The sequence below is a fragment of the Lynx canadensis genome, chromosome B1 (genome assembly GCF_007474595.2).
Source record: "Lynx canadensis isolate LIC74 chromosome B1, mLynCan4.pri.v2, whole genome shotgun sequence".
Lineage (NCBI taxonomy): Eukaryota > Metazoa > Chordata > Mammalia > Carnivora > Felidae > Lynx > Lynx canadensis.
The window spans coordinates 188,300,189-188,319,450 of NC_044306.2; the positions used below are offsets into that span (position 1 = coordinate 188,300,189).

Genomic DNA, 19,262 nt, shown 5'->3' on the forward strand with positions numbered 1-19,262 from the left:
ATGAGTGGTGCATGGAAGGAGTCTGAAGACCAAACCCTGGCTACTGAAAGCTTATCTTCAGTTATTCATCGTGCACTGGAATAGTAGTTTCCTGTAGAAATGAAGAAGAAACGTGTGTGCTTTTATTAGCATCTAACTGGCTCTCGTTGCCCCAGTGTGTTTTTGAGTTTTCCCATTGATATTCTGGACTAGTGGCAAAGTGTGAACACACTGAGGCCCTGTGCTCTTGACTAATCTCATGGGCATCTCACAAGGGCTGGTTGCTCAGACTTTGTGGCCATAGGACTCTTCTCTTGTATTTTCTCTTTTTGGTACTTAGTTTACAGCCTGTCAGCTCTCGAGGGCTGGGACTGTGTTCTGCGGTTCGCTGAATACCCGGGGTTTGGCGCAGCTCCTGGCCGTGGCGGGTACCCAATTAACGTTTGTCAAATAAATAGATGAATTGCAGGTTTGAGACTCATCACAGCATAGTGGAACACTCAGACTGGAATTCAATTTCCCTTGTTGCATCTCCAGTTTCCTATTAACCGTGATTTTTGTCAGGCTCCGTGAGCCTCTGTTCATCATTTGTTACGGTGAGGGGCTTGTTAAGGTGTTCTGAGATCTTTTTAGATCCATAATTGTATTGTGTCGGCTTCCCATCCTTCTGTGGGAAAATTTGCCCCCTTTTCCATCTAGCTTTTCTGGATGTGTCCGGCACCTTCGGATTAAAGATGTGTTTCCTGTGAACTACTTCCTGCATCCAGCTGTCATTTTGTAGCCTCCAGAGTCTGTCTAGAAGGATCATGTGGTGACAGGATCTGGTGACTCTACAGCTTGGGCTTCTACAACCCTTATCGTCTGGCATGGTGGCTGTGGCCGGCACGGAAGCTGCATTCCCAGCCTGTTTTGGTCCTTTACGAGGAAGAAGCCTTATGTGTCTGCTGTTTGCATTGTAGTGGGGGCACTGTCTGCATCGTGTTGGAGAACACAGACTTGGCAGCCACATTCTCTTGGACCTAATCCTCACGGAACTTAACCTCTCTGCTCCTCAGTTGTTCAAACTATAAAACGGGGCCCGTGATTTGTGTACCTCATAGAGTCAACTTGGTGTGGAGTGCTGGCCTAGTGCCTGGATTATCATAAAAGCCAAATGAGCGATTTGCCGTTATTTTACGGTATTGATTTTTGAGCGCTTCGCTCCCAAAACCGTGTTGCCTTCACCGTCCTCAGACGTTGTTGTGATCTGATCGTGCATCCCTCTCCCCTGTGACTTGCATTTCTTCACGGGCAGGACCCATGTCTGACCCCTGTGTCCCCAGCGCCTTACACGGGGTTTAGTCCACTTGTGTTTGCTGGCCTTGGAGCTAAGCTTGCCTGCACATGGTTGGGAACGTCTGTCTGGGCTTGGCTGTCTCAGAGGTGCTGCTGGGCTGTGCCTTATCACAAGGCTGCTGCTGTCTGTCACCCTTGTAGCAAAGTCAGTATGCAGATTTGCAAAGCCGACGTAGAACAAGGTACGTGTGTGCGTGTATGTATGTATGCATGTGTGTGTATACACAAACACACATACGCGAACACACACAGCCTAAGTGCACACACCGTAGTAGTTTACATGGTGGGAGTCAGAAAGGCAGAGTAAGGTGTGAGGAGAACAGCATGAAACATTGGTCCTCGAATAAAATGAAGACGTCATAAAGGTCAGAGTGTTTTAGTCTCTGGAGAACATCTCCGCGTGTCCAGAACAGTGCTCCCAGAATGGTCCTTCCTTTTCTCCCCCCAGGATTTGACGGGATCTGAACTCTACACCCAGGCATCCAGTCTTCTGCACCCTGTGGTTTATACCACCGCTGTCATCCTTCTCTTGAGCCTCTTGGCGGTCATCGTCAGTTACATATACCATCGCAGGTAAGAAGGGGAACTGGGTGAATGGAGGACTGTGACTTGGAAGGTGTTTTACACCTTGCATGAGGATAAAGCTGAGTTTCAACACCGTGCTATCCTTCCAAAGTAAGAGCAGTTCCTTGAGAACTCATCAAGCCTCCTTCATTTCATGCAGTTTGAGACATAAGTAATTAGTCCATGCGGTGGTAAATTCATCTTTTATAGCATCCAGTCTGTTTGTATCTGGGAAAGAACATGGGAGGGATGTGTTGGAGGCGGGGAGGTGAGGCTTGGGGACAACCGTGGGTGAGGTGAGCCGGAGGCCTCTTACCCGTAGCCGTGTCGTCCAGCTCCAGACTGCGGTGGTCATGTCTGTTTTAAGACTTTTTGCAGGTTGCGATATTCTTTATTTTAAAGATGGCATTTGTAAGAAAAGTTTGTGGCATTTCAGTGTGGGATATGGTTTCTGTTAATTGGAGGCAGAGCTACAGAAAGTTTTATTTTATGGTAGGAACTAGAGGGATTTGCTAAGCAGAAATTCACTTCACAAGAGGTTTTGCCAGAATGTATTTTCCTTTTTAAGCTGGACATATATGGCATTTCTTGACATTTAGTTAAGAAACAAAAGGAGATTTTGATGTTAAAAAAAGAAAGATTTCAGCATTTTGTTATGAAAGGCCAGGAAGAAATGCACTGGGCATTTAGACGCGTTATCCTAGTAGGTCAGAAAAAGTAGGATTGGCACCTTGCAGAAACCTCTAGGAAGCAAACAAGTAATCCCGCCGTCAGAAGACATCATAACTAACAGAAGCCCAGATATTTCTTATTATGGAGAATTTGTTTAGCCTTTCGTGGGTGCAGTAGTCCCATAAACGACTTGTCTCTTTTGGTCATAAAGTTGAATGTTAAGACACTGTATTGACTTAAATGTCTCAAATCCTGTGTGTGTGTGATAGTGTATGTATTCTAAGTAAAATGTTTAAGCATGAAACATTTACATTTGCCCTTTTGTGCTGCTGGAATTGCTAACTTGTGGATGAATATCATAGTATCCTGCTTCACATAGACTAGCCTGAATATTAATGTTTCTTTCTTTCAACAGTCTGATTAGGATCAGTCTCAAGGGCTGGCATATGCTTGTGAACTTGTGCTTTCATATTTTCCTGACCTGTGTGGTCTTTGTGGGAGGAGTGACCCAAACCAGAAATGCCAGTATCTGCCAAGCGGTAAGTCAGAATGAAAAACTGGAATGGGAAAAAAATACTGGTATTAGAAAGTAATTTCATGTTTTATTAACTGTAAAAGGAAAAAATGCTTCTTCAGGTTGTTTTTTCTTTAACGAAAGTTAAGCCAAGTGTCACTTACCAGATTTCAGGTTTTGAACTCTTCGTTCACAATTGAACACATGACTTAGGGAGCTTGTCTCTTTATCCTTGGGAATTCATTGCTACTTGTTATGTCTGTTATGGTAGCAGACATCTATTAAAAAAATTATAGGACCCTGACTTCAGCTAAGAGAAAAGTGTGTTTTCTGACAGAGTTTTAAAAATTATTTCACCTATTTATGACAAAAATAGGAACTTCAAAAAGATTTAACTGGAAGATATAAAAATCAGAAACTTGTGAGGTGTGGTAAATATGAAAAATTTAAAAAATATTCAACTTTTGGGGCTCCCGGGTGGCTGAGTCAGTTAGGTGTCCGATTTCGGCTCAGGTCATGATCTCGCGGCTCGTGGGTTTGAGCCCCCCATCGGGCTCTGTGCTGGATCATCAGCTCACAGCCTGAAGCCTGCTTCAGATTCAGTCTCTGTCTCTCTCTGCACCACCCCCCCTCTCTCAAAATATAAATAAACATTAAAAAAGCATGTTTAAAAATATGCAACTTGTAACTTCAAATAAGTAAATTATTATATGTAAGCTTAGTACAGTATTCTTGTAGGATAAGTATAAAAAAAACAAAATTATTCAACATATGAATAGACATAAAATTCTCCGTATTTCCTATATTTGCATATTTTTTTCTGTATGCATGATAGCAAGTGGTGCCATATCATAATTAAGAGTCCAGACTGCCTGGATTTGGATCTCAGGTTTACTGTTTACTGTTTTGATGGACAGTTTATTTAACGTTTGTTTTTTTTAAGTTTATTTATTTATTTTGAAAGAGAGCAAAAGCAGGGGAGGGGCAGAGAGAGAAAGGGACAGAGGATCGGAAGTGGGCTCCATCCTGACAGCAGAGAGCCCGATGTGGGGCTTGAACTCACAAATTGTGAGATCATGACCTGAGCCAAAGTTGGACGCTTAACAGACCAAGCCACCCAGGCACCCCTAACTTTGTCTGTTAATTGCAAAAAACATATAACAAGAAGATACACCCTCTTCGTAAACTTTTAAGTGTACAGTTTAAATATAAGTACAATGTTGTATAGCAGATTTCTACAACTTTTTCATCTTGCATGACTGAACCCTGTTTTAGCATGACTAAAATGCTGTATCTGATAAACAGCAACTTCCTGCTCCCCTCTCCTCCCAGCTCTGGGCCACCTCTGTTTCACTTTCTGCCTCTTATGAGCTTGACCACTTAGATACCTCATCCAAATGGACTCATGCAGTATTTGTCCTTCGGCAACTGACTGGCTCGTTTCACTTCGTGTAAAGTCCTTCAGTGAGGTTCATGCGTGTTGTAGCATGGGATAGGATTTCCTTCCTTTTTATGGCTGAATAGTATTCCATTGTATGGACGCACCACATTTTCTTTATCCATTCACCAGTTGATGGACATGTAAGTTATTTCCATCTCTTGGCTGTTGTGAATAATGTTACAGTGAACATGGGGGGTGCAGATGTCTCTTTAAGATCCTGTGATTTCAGTGTTTAGCTTTTCTGTGTGTTAGTTTTCTCACCCATAAATTGAGGATAATAATTGAGTTACCAGATTATGTGATTATTTATATATGAAAAATCCTACAGTAATTCACAGATAAATTATTTGAAGTAATGGGAAGGTTTAGCCAAGGGGGAACATACAGGAGTTTGATGCTAGCTTGCAGAAATAGAACTCTGAGAAAACATAATTAATGTGAAGGTGCCATTTATGTGGCATCGGAGAACATCAGGTACCAAGAAATAATGAAAGATGTTCGCGATTTACAGGCAAAATTGTAATAAAGTATTAAAAGAAGACCTAAGTGGGGCGCCTGGGTGGCGCAGTCGGTTAAGCATCCGACTTCAGCCAGGTCACGATCTTGCGGTCTGTGAGTTCGAGCCCCGCGTCAGGCTCTGGGCTGATGGCTCGGAGCCTGGAGCCTGTTTCCGATTCTGTGTCTCCCTCTCTCTCTGCCCCTCCCCCGTTCATGCTCTGTTTCTCTCTGTCCCAAAAAAAATAAATAAATAAAAAACGTTGAAAAATTAAAAAAAAAAAAAAAAAAAAAAGAAGACCTAAGTAAATGGAAAGATATACTAGGCTGAAGGAGAGGAAGTTTTAATATCAGAAAAGTGGTGGTTCCTCTGAAATTAATATATACATTAAATAATTTTTTTTACGAAACTCAGTAAGATGGTTTTTAAATCTACATTAAAAGCAAAGGACCGAAGATAAAGATAGTCAGGACTTTTCTGCACGGGAAGAGTAGAGCAAGAAGACTGCCCTTCTGATCATCAGAGCTTGTGAGGCTCTTGTCATGAACACCGAGGCATTTGGTGTGGGGAGAAGGACACAGACCAGTGCAAGCAGAAGGGAGACCCCAAGGCAGACCCATGTGGAACTTTGGTGTGAGACTGAGGCTGCACGCCTCATCAGTTAGGGAAAGAGAGACCTCTCTGCAGTAAAATAAAAAGGAGCTGGTGGAAAAACATTACAGTTGTGCCTTATAAAAAAAAAATGTCAATTCTGGGTGGATTAAAAACTAACATGGCCAAGCCAAAATGCTAAAATTCATAGTAGGAAATATCACCATTCTTGGGATAAGGGATTTCTTAATTATGACACTAAAGGCATTGACTAGAAGAGAGATAATTGTAACTGAATTAAAAATAAGAGCTTTTGTCAATTAAGATTCCTTAATGAAAGTGGAAGGACAAGCTAACAAATTGGAAGACGCTGTTCCTTTTTTTGTTTGTTCTTTTTATTTATTTATTTTTTACTCTCAATTCGGTTAACATACAGTCTAGTCTTGACCTCAGGAGTAGATTCCCGTGATTCATCACTTACATACAACACCCAGTACTCATCCCAACAAGTGCTTTCTTTAATGCCCATCACCCATTTTCCCCTCTCCCCTGGCCTCCACCCCCCCCCATCAACCCTCAGTTTGTTCTATTTAAGAGTCTCTTATGGTTTGCCTCCCTGTCTGTTTTTATCTTATTTTTCCCATTTTCCCCTCTCCCCTGGCCTCCCCCCCCCCCCCCCCATCAACCCTCAGTTTGTTCTATTTAAGAGTCTCTTATGGTTTGCCTCCCTCTCTGTTTTTATCTTATTTTTCCCATTTTCCCCTCTCCCCTGGCCTCCACCCCCCCCATCAACCCTCAGTTTGTTCTATTTAAGAGTCTCTTATAGTTTGCCTCCCTCTCTGTTTTTATCTTATTTTTCCCTCCCTTCATCTATGATCATCTGGTGAGTTTCTCAAATTCCAGATGAGTGAAATCCTAGGAGACCTGGAAGACATTCTTCTTAATACATACCACCAAAAGAACATTAGGATAAAAAATACATTAAAAACTGTAATCAATGAGAATGTCCCAACCGACCCAGTAGAAAAAGTGGTGAGAGTGGACAGGCTTTTCATAGAGGAAAATGTATACACTGAGGGAGTCCGTATACACGGGAAGAGGTACTCAGCAGCATGGGTGGTCATGGAGATGCAAATTAAGACAATGCGGTAATATTTATGCCTTTTCCGTCAGCAGAAATCAAGCCTGACACTGCCGGGTCATGAAGAACATGTGGGTCCACATGTTTTATACATAGTGGGTGGGAATGTAAGTGGATGATTTGGGGAGGCTTTGCCATCTGAAGTTAAACATGCACACACCTTGAGACCCAGCAGCCCCACTCCTGGAATCAGAGAGTGAGCTTGCCCGTAGGCAACAGGCGCACGTGCGCGTGTGTACGTACATGTGTAGGAGTATACGCATGCACATGAATATTCATAGCAGCGCTGTGCACAATAGAAAAAACCTGGACGCAACCCAAATGCCCATCGGTGAGAGAGCGGATGAATAAACTGTGATATCATACAGCAGTCAGAACTAATGAATTACAACAATGTGTAACAATATGGGTAAGTCTTAGGAACATACGTGAAAAAATTAAGTCCCATAAATTACATCCACCCCGCCGTCTTTTTTTGTAAAGAAAAAAGTAATATGGGAACAGCTCGCTTTTAATGGAAATGTGTAGATGTGGTAAAGCTGAGGAAGGAAGGCAAAGAGATGGTAAACATAAGGTATAGGGTGGTTACCTGGGGTGAAGGGGATTATATTATTTGATAACAGGTTTTGATCAAGGTCTCACCTTTTGATCAAGATTCCTAGATGCTTGCAAACAGTAACTAATTAAATAAAAGCAGGCCATGCTTGGTCTCGTCATTAGAATGTGTCTTGAACCTAAGGCTGGCAATTAATCTAGTATTGTAGAGCTGACCTCCAACTGACAATAGGAGTGTGTATAAGAATCATGGAGAGGATTAAGGAACTCAGGAGTACCTGGTATACAGAAGGTGCTCGTAGATAGTAGCTATTATTACTGCTGTCACTAGTGTGACAAAATCACCTCTCAGCTGTGCAGAATGTTTCTGTTGTAGGCCATTAGTATACATTGAGAAACAAACCTGATTGGAGCCTACGCCAGGTCAGATAATGGGACTTGGGTCAACTGAATCCATGCACAGAAGATAGTCTCCTGTTTTCTCAGTCCTTCCCCGCTTCTGATTTCTCTTCATCTTGTTTGGAGGCCTCAGTTTTACTGTTAATGTTTGAGAGATACCGTCCCTCCCCTCCCCTCCTCTCATTATCATACGGTACTTATTACATTTCCATCATGCCTCCGAAACTGCAGTCGGCTGGTGTTTACCTGTTTACTGACTCTGGACTCGATGCTCTGCAGGGGCAGGAATCCCCTGGATTTGATTCACCCGTGTTTATCCACAGATCGGCCCAGGACCTGACCCAGAGTAGGTGATACTAGATGCTTAGCAAGTACTTACTGGGTGAACGAACAGAAAAAGGCCTTTGTTTACAAATAGTAGAAAACATTCAACCCTGGGGCCATCCTGAGCATGGGCTGTTAGGAGCGTGCCAGGTGGTAGTGGTAGTCTCCCTTTTGTCTAAAAATATTCATTGTTTTCACAAAGCAGACACATTTATTTCGCTAAGGAGATGAATAGAAAGAGGCCTTTGTGAAGATGACTGCCTTTCGTTGCCCTGAATGACATTTTATACCATTTCTAGAAAGAAAAGGAGACGAATATGCATGGAGTATCCGGGGCCTCTACACTGAAGGTCCATTACGTAATTATTTATTTTTTAAAAAGGGAAAGGCAAGTCTTTAGTGTTTTCGTATGTCGAGTTCTTCTGTTTTTACAATGTTCTCCCCTTCTTCTATGAAAGACATTCTTGCTGCTTCTGACTCAGACATGCCTGGTTTTGCTTTGCTGTTGCTATAGTTCAGTCAGGAGCCAGCTGAGCAGGGGGGTTGGTAGAAGGCGTGCAGGACTGGCCTGGGGTTCTGGACACTAGTAGGTAGGTTCAAATTCGGTGTCTGCCAGAATGACTAGTATGACTACCCGCTTAACCTGGTAGGGACTTAATGCTTCTTCTGTACAATAATGGGTTCGGCTAATTAACTTAAATGATCATCAAGGTTCCTCCAGCGGAAACCCTAAGGTTCTAAAACGGAACCCTAAGGTGTACGTATCTTACATGCAGTTTGATATGTGTACCCGATCGATGTACTTTTATGTTTCTTATCTCCCTTTTTAGTGCTCATATATTTTATGAGCGGCAAGAACAGGTTCTAATATAGGTTCCACCCCACAGTGATTGGTTGAGGTTATTCAAGGTGCCACTAGGCACCAGCCAGGTCCTTCCCACTCTGTGTTCCAGGGGGTACCGTGGGTACATTCTATAGCCTTTTACTCTCTTTGGCAGAAGGAGTCGAAGGAGAATAAGAAGCTGAGTGACAGAGGAGCCAGGGCTGTTGACTCCCAGTTGGAAAGGTTCTGGGTTCTGGGTCATGATGCACTGCCGGATAATTGTTTGATAATTAATCTTCTGTCCTTGGTTTCCCTGGTTTTCCTTAGAAAAGATTTGGCTGGATCTTACCTAAGTCCCCTTGTTCCTCTACCATTCCATCCATGATTTAATCTATTAAGCACAGTGCTGGCTGACCTTCTCTGGTGTCCTTTTGTATCTCTTATCTAGAGTTCTTCTGCAATGACACGTGAAATGCATTGGGGAAATTTAATCAGTGAATATTAAGAGAGTCGACTTGCCAACTACTGCAAATGTGTTATCTTAACTTTCACGTTAACCCTGGGAGGTACTTCTTACTCATCTATTTTATCAATACAGAAATTGAGTCGTAGGGATTTGAAACAGCTTGCCCCAAATCAAGGGCTGTTAGGTGGCAGAGGTGTGATTCAGATGCCAGTCTCTCTGACTCGGGTGGCCCTCCCCCCTCACCACTGTGCTTTACTGTTCAGTGAAGACACACAGCACAATAGAAGTGGCATGGGACTTGGAAGCCAACAGGTGTGGTTGGGACATTAGGAGGATAAATGGAAGCACGTACAAATTGTCTAAATACGTTTTTTGGCACATAGCAGGCATTCAGTAGTGGAAACTATTATTATTTCGTATGTATTCATACATTATTATATGAATATTAAAGATAACCTTTTCCACACTTGCTGTACATGCTGTAATATCTTAGGTTTATTGGTGGTTAAAAATATGGTTGTTATAATGTTTGGTCTCTAGTTTGTGAGTGTGGTTAGGTAGCCTATATATAAAGTGCAACTCTTTTTTTCTTTCTTTTTAAGTTTTTATTTTTTTATTTATTTTGAGAGAGGAAAAGAGAGAGGATCCCAAGCAGGCTCTCCAGTGTCAGCACAGAGCCTGACACGGGGCTCGAACTCACAAACTGTGAGATCATGACCTAGCTGAAATCAGGAGTCGGACGCTTAACCGACTGAGCCACACAGGTTCCCCTAAAGGGCAACTCTTTAGGATGATTATTTTATATCCATTTTACAGCTTTGGAAATTGATATCCTGAGATCAGGTGACCTCACTAATCATTTGCATGCCCTATAAATTAGATTACTTATTCCCAAACTTTACAAACTTTCCCCTTGTATTTCTAATTTTTTTTAATGCTTATTTATTTTTGAGAGAGAGAGAGAGAGAGAGTGTGTGTGTGTGTGAGCTGGGGGAGGGCAGAGAGAGAGCGAGACAGAATCTGAAGCAGGCTCCAGGGTCTGAGCTGTTAGCACAGAGCCAGACATGGGGCTCGAACTCAGGAACCACAAGATCATGATCTGAGCCGAAGTTGGACGTTCAAGCAACTAAGCAACCCAGGTGCCCCTCCACATGCATTTCTAACGCATGTGGAAGAAATTTGACAGTGAGATTGTATTTCAAGGGTCTGATAGAGAGTACAGTAGGAAGTACCCCATTCCAAAAGCTAGGAATACCCTCTCTGCCAGTTCTCAGTCTCTCCTTTATTCCAGTTCTTGTGGAATATCAGGGGATTTGCTTCCATGATGGTTACTAGGAGACATCAGGCTCCTAAAATTCTGCTATTGGTAATATTTGACTGAAGGCTTCGGTAATTTCAAGCATGAATACTTCTGGAAATTTTGAAATGCCGTAGAAAACACTTCAAAATCTAAAGGTTGAGTTTTCCCTCTTGGATCTAAAACAAGAAAATGCTCCATCCTGCACCTCCTATGTTGAAAACATTTTTACTCCTATTTTTTAAACTTACTTCACAGCTCAGTCTCATTCTTCTGACCTCAGCATCACTCGTAAAGCCTACCATTGTGATTTGTCTTGAATGTTTTGGCGTCTGTGTACCAAATTCATTTATACTATTTTTACGTCTAGTATTTGGTGTGACTCCAGATAGCTTAAGGTTTATTTTCTGCTTTTTGTTCCACTTTCCTCTGTAAATTTTGCTTTTACAGTACAGTCAGTAAAACTAATGGAAGCCAAGGAGCCACTCTTCTCCTTACAAAGAAAATCAATCTGAGTTTTCTCATTTGGCCAAGCTGGATCCAGCCTGCCGGCCCGTCCCAAGTCAGTGTAAGGACGCAGGTTTGGTGATGGCAGTCAGATCGATTCTCTTGAGATCGGAGAGCCATCTTTTTAGAATGAAAAAATTTTTCTTGAAGACTTTCATTAATAGGATGTTACCTGTGATAATTGTTTAAAAAGGAAACATTAAAATATGGTAGTTAGACAAGAAAGCTGAATTATGTCCTTGATGCCCCAGTGACACACTTATTTTTCTTAAAATGGATTTTAAGCCTGTCTTAGCCCCAGTACATAGCCTCACCTAGAATTTGATCTTCAACTAGAGTTGCTTCACGCTCAAGTCACATGGTAAACATACCCTCCATCACCCCTCTGAGGGAAGAAACTTAATTAGTGTGACCATTACATGTGCTACAGTTAACCTGCTCTTAAATGGGTACCTATTGTGTCTTAAATATTGTAACCATATAGTCCCCACAAAATTGCTAGAGATGGTTATTGATAATCTTCCCACTCTTCAAATGAGGAAAATTAATTTAGAGAGGTGACATTATTTACTTAAAAGCACACTCTTAATAGTCATAATTAAAATACAGATACCATTTTTCTTGATTACTTACCATATGCCAGGCAATGTGCAAAATGCTTTACGTAGGCTCTCTTAGTTAGTCTCCCACTACTTTCATATCTCTCTCCGTTTACCAACGAAGAAACCAATGTTTGAGATGTTATGTGACTCTGCTAAGGTATCATAGCAGGTAAGGGGTGGATCCTGGTTTTAAAACCAGGCAGAAGTTGTTGATTCTAGACCTCACCCTCTTAACCACCAGTGTATTACCTTGCTGTCTTACCGTTACCGTATATAGTAAATACTTCTGAATTAGAACAACTCCGTTCTGTCACACTAAAGCTTATTCTCTGTGTATTGTGACTTTCACTCTCTGGTTACCCTTGCCTTCTACATTCTTCCTTAAAACGGGCCTTTGAAACTGAACTCTAATTTATGACATTGCATCCCTGACACACACACCTTTGGTTTAAAGATATTGAAAAGCCAATTCTGTGGTGTATGAAGGGTTTTCTTGGGTATAAATTGTACGTAGTGTGTGGGCCTCCGAGATCCAAATGTTGGTTTGTCTGTTAGGGGACATAACCCTCTGTCACATGTCTGTTAGGGTCCTCTGTTTGATTCATGGTTAGAGGAACTGATCTTTAGAAGATACTGTCATACTGGTTTTGAATCATATTTTTGGAAGTTACTTACCAGTTATTTTTGGTACACCTTGGTGGCAGCTACTACTGGGGAATTTTTTTTTTCCTTTTAGCTTACATATAGTCTTCAATCTTCTTTCTAGATTGGAATAATTCTTCATTATTCCACTCTTGCTACAGTACTATGGGTGGGAGTGACGGCTCGAAATATCTACAAACAAGTCACTAGAAAGGCTAAAAGATGCCAGGATCCTGATGAACTACCACCTCCACCAAGACCAATGCTCAGGTATTTGGTATCTTTGTTCACTGTTTTATAGTAAATGTTCATGAAACATCAGTTTAGCTGAAGCTTCATCATAACAAAACAATTCTGAGTAAGTTTTGGGGAGTCCCTAATGGACTTGGAAGCCGGGCTTCCTGGGTTTGGGCACTGGCTGCACAGCCGTCCAGCTGGAAGCCCTTCTTGAGGTTGTACCCTCCCCGTGCCTTCCTCTCTGATCTACAAAGCGGGAAAAAATAAGTGCCGTAATGTGTGAAGCGCATCTAATCGGCTCTAAGAAAACGTTAACTGTTTTTATTTCCTTGAGGCCATGTCAGAGATTTTTAACCTACGTAAGTGTGTTTCAATTTAATGATTCCCTACAAAGGACAACATAGTTTTGGAGTTACACCTTTCTTCACAATTATAAGAAGAAAATAATGGATTATCATGCTGGATGAGTAAAAATTGACCAATGGTGATTGAGTTTACTGAATGCTGGCTGTGTACTTGGCACAGGACCAGAGACTTAAGCTGTCCTGCCTTTGAGGGGTTTACAGTCTGTGTGAGGAGACCGTAAAGAACCAGCTGCAGGCTGTGTAAGAACGTTACACAGTGGAGATACGGTCTTTTGAAAGTGCAAACAAAGGCACCATTAATTTGGGGGGATGGTGTTAGGAAGTATTGACCATTAGTGATGATCCTTCATTAGGGATTAGAGCAAAGGGGAGAGGGGACACTCCAGATACAGGATTATGTGGTGAGTGAGCTGAGGAAATTTCAAGAAATGCAGTTTGGCGGGAACCTACGGTACGTGGTGGAGAGTTGCCAGAATTCCGAGTGAAAGTTCCGCTTCAGGCCTTTGGAAGCCTTGTTAAAATGTGGGCAGCCATTGAAGACTTACCTAAGGGAGTGGCCTGACTGGTTATCTTTTTAGAAGGACAGCTTTGCATTAATATAGAGTAAAAATTGGAGAGCCTGAGAGTAAGGAATTCTGCTGAGGTCATTAGGGTGGTCCCCATGAGGACTGAAACCAGAACAGCATCATGGAGAAGAGAGGGTGTGTGTGTTGAAGACAGTTGAGGCAACTTCTCTAGGGTTGATGGCCAACTGGATTTAAAATGTGTGGGAGGGAGAGAATTCCAAGATGGTTACAAATTGCTCTAGTTTAGTTTGGCACATGGTGCTTCTGTCAACTGAGAAAATAATATAGGAAATGTAGAATGGGGGCGGGGCAGGCAAGCACAGGGGAGGCAGGCTCACTAGTACTTTTTGTGAGAAGTGTACATTTTTGGAAACCTGGTACTCAGTAGGGAAGACGTGCTAGGCATTTTACAGACAGGACAGGAGACATTTTCCATGTGTGGTGATTGAAGACAAGGATAATGAACCAAATCCCCCAGGGAGAAGTTGGTTAAAAAATGGTCCTGGGGCCATGTTGATTTTTTTTTTAATTTTTTTTTTAACCTTTATTTATTTTTGAGAGAGAGACAGAGTGTGAGCAGGGGAGGAGCAGAGAGAGAGGGAGGCACAGAATCGGAAGCAGGTTCCAGGCCGTGAGCTGTCAGCACAGAGCCTGATGTGGGGCTCGAACTCACAGACCGCAAGATCATGACCCGAGTCAAAGTCAGACGCTCAACCGACTGAGCCACCCAGGCGCCCCAAGGGCCATGTTGATATTTAATAAATGGGCCATAGCAAGTAAAGGGAAGAACTGAAAGAGAATGCCTGAGAACATAAAAGATTCAGAGAGTGAATGGTTCCCTGGACGATGAAGGGACAAACAGGAGTGCTTGACCAGAGTCAGGTTACAGGATGCGAGTTGGCACCTCTGTCACTTGGGTTAAAAGAGCTGAGAGATGGTGTTTGATGAAGAGATTTAGGGATCCCATCCTTCAGAGCTATTCCTTCCTATTGTTAGGTTCTGAGAAAATAAATAATAACCCCAAGTGTTAAGTAAAAGTTTTGAATACAGTAAAACCTTGGTTTGCGAGCATAATTCATTATGGAAGCATGCTTGTAATCCAAAGCACTTGTATATCAAAGCGAATTTCCCCATAAGAAATAATGGAAACTCAGATGATTTGTTCCACAACCCAAAAATAGTCATATAAAAGTGATTACATTACTGCAATATAATCCAAAATAATAAAATACAAAATATAAAGAAAAATAACCTGAACTTTCCCTTGAAAACCTTCGTGGCTGGTGTGAGGGAGACAAGCCAGAGGAGGGTTATTGTGTCAGACGACTTTCACTATCACTAACAGATGTTGACTACAGTACAATATTAATAAACTTTTGTTATGTACTGTATTTAATGTAACTGGCCATAAGGCAGCAGAGGAAGGGGTCTATATCTGCAAGCAGCTTGACTTAGAATGAAACAAAGTATTCCTAAGTTTAGTCTTGTACGGAAAAGCAAAGTACTGTCTGTAAGTGCTTTGAAATGACAAAAAATACACTGGGCCTGTTGTGGGTACTTTCTGATGTTCTGCAAAATCACTGATCTCTGCCAAACACAGCAGCCTGAGACCGAGCATCTGAGCATGGGAGATGATCACCCACAATTCCCCAGCAAGAGAGAGAGAACCATTGGCTCATTTGTGATCATGTGACATTCGGCATCACAGACTACTCGTATTGCAAGACATCACTTGTTTATCAATTTAAAATTTATTAGAAATGTTTATTCATCTTGTGGAACACTCACAGAGCAGGTTACTCACAATCCAAGGCTTTACTGCACTGCCTTTATCCAGCCAGCTCAGGAATGGGGCTGTGTCTCTAGAATTGGCAGATGCAGAGTTAAGATTCTGACTGTACCCAGCAGGATGCGGCCAGGGCACAAAGTTCCTGTTTTCTCTAATCAGGGAGCTCAAAGAAGCTCTGGTCAAGAAAAGAAGTTTCTCTTGGTAGGACTCACCACCACTCTGTCTCCCTCAGTTCCTACTGTACGATCCTTTTTCTTGCTGTCCCCAGTGAGTCCATGGGAAGGAGGTCAGGAAGGGCCTGGGCACTGTGTGAGGCTGAGATGGGGCACCTTCCTTGCCTCAGTGACTAGGGATAAGCATACACAGCAGTGAGGTGGCCTGCAACACGCAGGCATAGGCAGACATTAATCAGTAGTTAATATTATTACATATTTTGTGTGAACTGTATGGCATAGTGAGACCTTAAAGTCCATTTTGTAATGGACTGACTTACTGGTTTGCCTGCTGAATTCCTGTGGAAAGAGTAAAACCCTACCTGCAGTATCTCTTCCTGTCCACAGGGTGGCAGAAGCTGATCAGCTTTCCTCAAGTGGAAACGTGGTAGCCTACTCAAAAACTATCCAAACACAAATTTAAAAATTTTTTAAAAAGTTATTGTTAACAAAGCAGCCTCCAAAAGTTAACCTCCAGTTTATTATTGGAATAGGAATAATAATTAATCATTGAGGAAGGACTATTGCAGTACCGAGATACTGGGATGTGTGTACCTTAATCAATGGGAATGATGAGCTGACATTCACGTTGTCCCTCCTTCCAGATTCTACCTGATCGGCGGTGGCATACCCATCATAGTTTGTGGTATAACAGCGGCCGCGAACATCAAGAATTACGGCAGTCGGCCACATGCACCCTAGTGAGTGTTTTGTGTTCTCTGCGTACCTGACCCCAGTTGCTTCTCTTTTAATGCTTTCCCAGGCCCTGACTCTGTTGCAGTTCCTGGAACAGTTGGTTGCCATGCAGCATCTGAACTGGTTTCCCATTTTCTTTCCTAGTTGCTGGATGGCGTGGGAACCCTCCTTGGGAGCCTTCTACGGGCCTGCCAGCTTCATCACATTTGTGAACTGTATGTACTTCCTGAGCATATTTATTCAGTTGAAAAGACACCCTGAGCGCAAATATGAGCTGAAGGAGCCCACGGAGGAGCAGCAGAGGCTGGCGGCCAATGAAAATGGCGAAGTCAACCATCAGGATTCCCTGTCTCTGTCTCTGATTTCGACGTCAGCGTTGGAAAATGAGCACACTTTTCATTCTCAACTTTTGGGGGCCAGTCTTACCTTGCTCTTATATGTCGCCCTGTGGATGTTTGGGGCCTTGGCTGTTTCCTTGTATTACCCTTTGGACTTGGTGTTCAGCTTCTTTTTTGGAGCCACGTGTTTGAGTCTCAGCGCATTCATCGTGGTTCACCACTGCGTCAATAGGGAGGATGTTAGACTTGCGTGGATCATGACCTGCTGCCCCGGCCGGAGCTCATACTCCGTGCAGGTTAATGTACAGCCCCCCAGCTCCAGTGGCGCGAACGGAGAGGCGCCTAAGTGCACCAACAGTAGTGCAGAATCTTCATGCACAAACAAGAGTACATCGAGCTTCAAAAATTCCTCCCAGGGCTGCAAGTTAACCAACTTGCAGGCTGCGGCGGCTCAGTGCCATACCAATTCCCTGCCTTTGAACTCCACACCTCAGCTTGATAATAGTCTGACGGAACATTCAATGGACAATGATATCAAAATGCATGTGGCACCTTTAGAAGTTCAGTGTCGAACAAATGTGCACCCAAGCCGCCATCATAAAAACAGAAGTAAAGGACACCGGGCAAGCAGACTCACCGTCCTAAGAGAGTATGCCTATGACGTCCCAACCAGCGTGGAAGGCAGCGTGCAGAACGGCTTACCTAAAAGCCGGCCGGGCAACAATGAAGGACACTCGAGGAGTCGAAGGGCTTATTTAGCCTACAGAGAGAGACAGTACAACCCACCCCAACCCGATAGCAGCGACGGCTGTAGCACGCTTCCCAAGAGCAGCAGAAATTTTGAAAAGCCTATTTCAAATAGTAGTAAAAAAGATGCCTTAAGGAAGCCAATTGTAGTTGAGCTTGAAAGTCAGCAGAAGTCTTATGGACTCAACTTGGCCATCCAGAATGGACCAATCAAAAGCAGTGGGCAGGAGGGCCCCTTGCTGGGTACAGATAGCACCGGCAACGTCAGGACTGGGCTATGGAAACACGAGACTACTGTGTAGGGTAGCGGCGGTGGGCTTCCTGGGCACAAATCCCTACAGACCGTGTTGTCCACATTCCTTGAAGCCAGTACTGTGTAAAAACAGACTGTTTGCAGCCACCTTAGGGATTCAAAACAATTTTGAATAAACTTTGAAGTTTGGGGTCTTATTTTATATCCCCCGATTGTTGCTTTTTTTATGAATTAAAAAGAAAAACCCTCTAAAGCATCGTTTTCATTGTCAAAGCACCAGCAGGACTTTGAGCATCTGAAATGTAATTTCTTGGAATCTGTGTATCTACTTAACATTTCAGGCTTGTATTTAATATAATAAATAGGTGTTTGTCATTGTTTCAGTCTCACATTTTTTTTTTTTTTACTGTTTGTTTTTGAGAGAGAGAGAGAGAGAGAGAGAGCACGTGTGAGCACAAGTGGGGGAGGGGCAGAAAGGGAGGGAGACACAGAATCTGAAGCAGGCTCCAGGCTCTGAGCTGTCAGCACAGAGCCCGACTTGGGCTCAAACTCCTAGACCGTGAGATCATGACCTGAGCTGAAGTCAGATGCTTAACCAACTGAGCCACCCATGTGCCCCATACATTTTTGTATTTTATAATAGAAGCATGTAGTTCTATTTTAATTATGTTTATACATGGGGATATTTTAATGAGAATTCTATGTAAATCAATTAGCAGACTCTTACATAATTAACTCCACTGATTATGACATATAAATCAAAGCTTGTTTGGATTGATGTATTTTATAAATACAGTTTTAAATGCTACAAGTTTGTAAAAAGATCTCACGGAATTTTTTTTTTTTTTTTGAAATGGAAATGCCTCAAAAGCTCTCTCTAAATTGAATTACTTTGCCTTATCACTTTGGTCCTCTTAATATTGTTTTGTCACTTTTGTGGCTTTTCAGTGATTTATATTTAGGTTTAATTTTCTTAATCATTCCTTCCCCCCCCCCCACCCCCCAGCACATACATTATCCTTGAATGTAAATGAAGTACAACCATATAAGTCAGGTTCACATTCACTTACTCTGAGTTCTACAGTATTGGCTGTTCTGTTGGCTGTTACTTTGTTCTCAGATAAAGTTCCTCAGGTACTGATCTTTAAATTACATTCTGAGGGCAAAAGCTGCTCTGATCCAAATGTTCCCCTTGGTCATTGATGCACTGCGGTGCTTAACCATCTCTGGTCCTTAGTCTCAATGGAGTCCATTCCTGGAACTCTTTTTTTTTTTTTTTTTTTAAGTTATTTAATGTGTTGCATTATTTTAAAGAATGTTAATTTCAGCATAGTTCATGTGCCGTGTTGTATTAGTTTACATTAGTATACATTACTCAGTGCTCATAATGATAAGTGTGTTCTTACTCCCCTTCACCTACTTTAACCATCCCCCCACCAACCTCCCCTCTGGTAACCATAGTCATTTCTCTGACTATTTCACTTAGCATTATACTCTGTAGCTCTTTCCATGTTGTTGCAAATGGCAAGATCTCATTCTGTTTCATGGCTGGCTAGTATCAAATTATACATGTATAATATAATCACAGAGCCCAACGCAGGGCTCGAACTCACATGCTGTGAAATCATAACCTGAGCCGTGTGTATATAATGTGATATATATACATGTACACACATTCATACCACATCTTCTTTATCCATTCACCTATTAA

General features: G+C 42.4%; 1 protein-coding gene across 4 annotated transcripts in view; it reads left to right on the forward strand.

Annotated features, from left to right (window-relative positions):
- ADGRA3 (adhesion G protein-coupled receptor A3) overlaps positions 1-17,930 on the forward strand; it is a 134,231-nt gene extending 116,301 nt beyond the window's left edge. For all 4 annotated transcript variants that reach the window (XM_030314113.1, XM_030314114.1, XM_030314116.1 and 1 more), the window contains 5 exons: positions 1,763-1,887; positions 2,966-3,089; positions 12,473-12,618; positions 16,123-16,218; positions 16,358-17,930. In XM_030314113.1, coding sequence (XP_030169973.1) covers positions 1,763-1,887; positions 2,966-3,089; positions 12,473-12,618; positions 16,123-16,218; positions 16,358-17,600 — 1,734 coding nt within the window. In that variant the 3' untranslated portion in view covers positions 17,601-17,930. The remainder of the gene's footprint in view (positions 1-1,762; positions 1,888-2,965; positions 3,090-12,472; positions 12,619-16,122; positions 16,219-16,357) is intronic.
- The last annotated feature ends 1,332 nt before the right edge of the window (positions 17,931-19,262 follow it).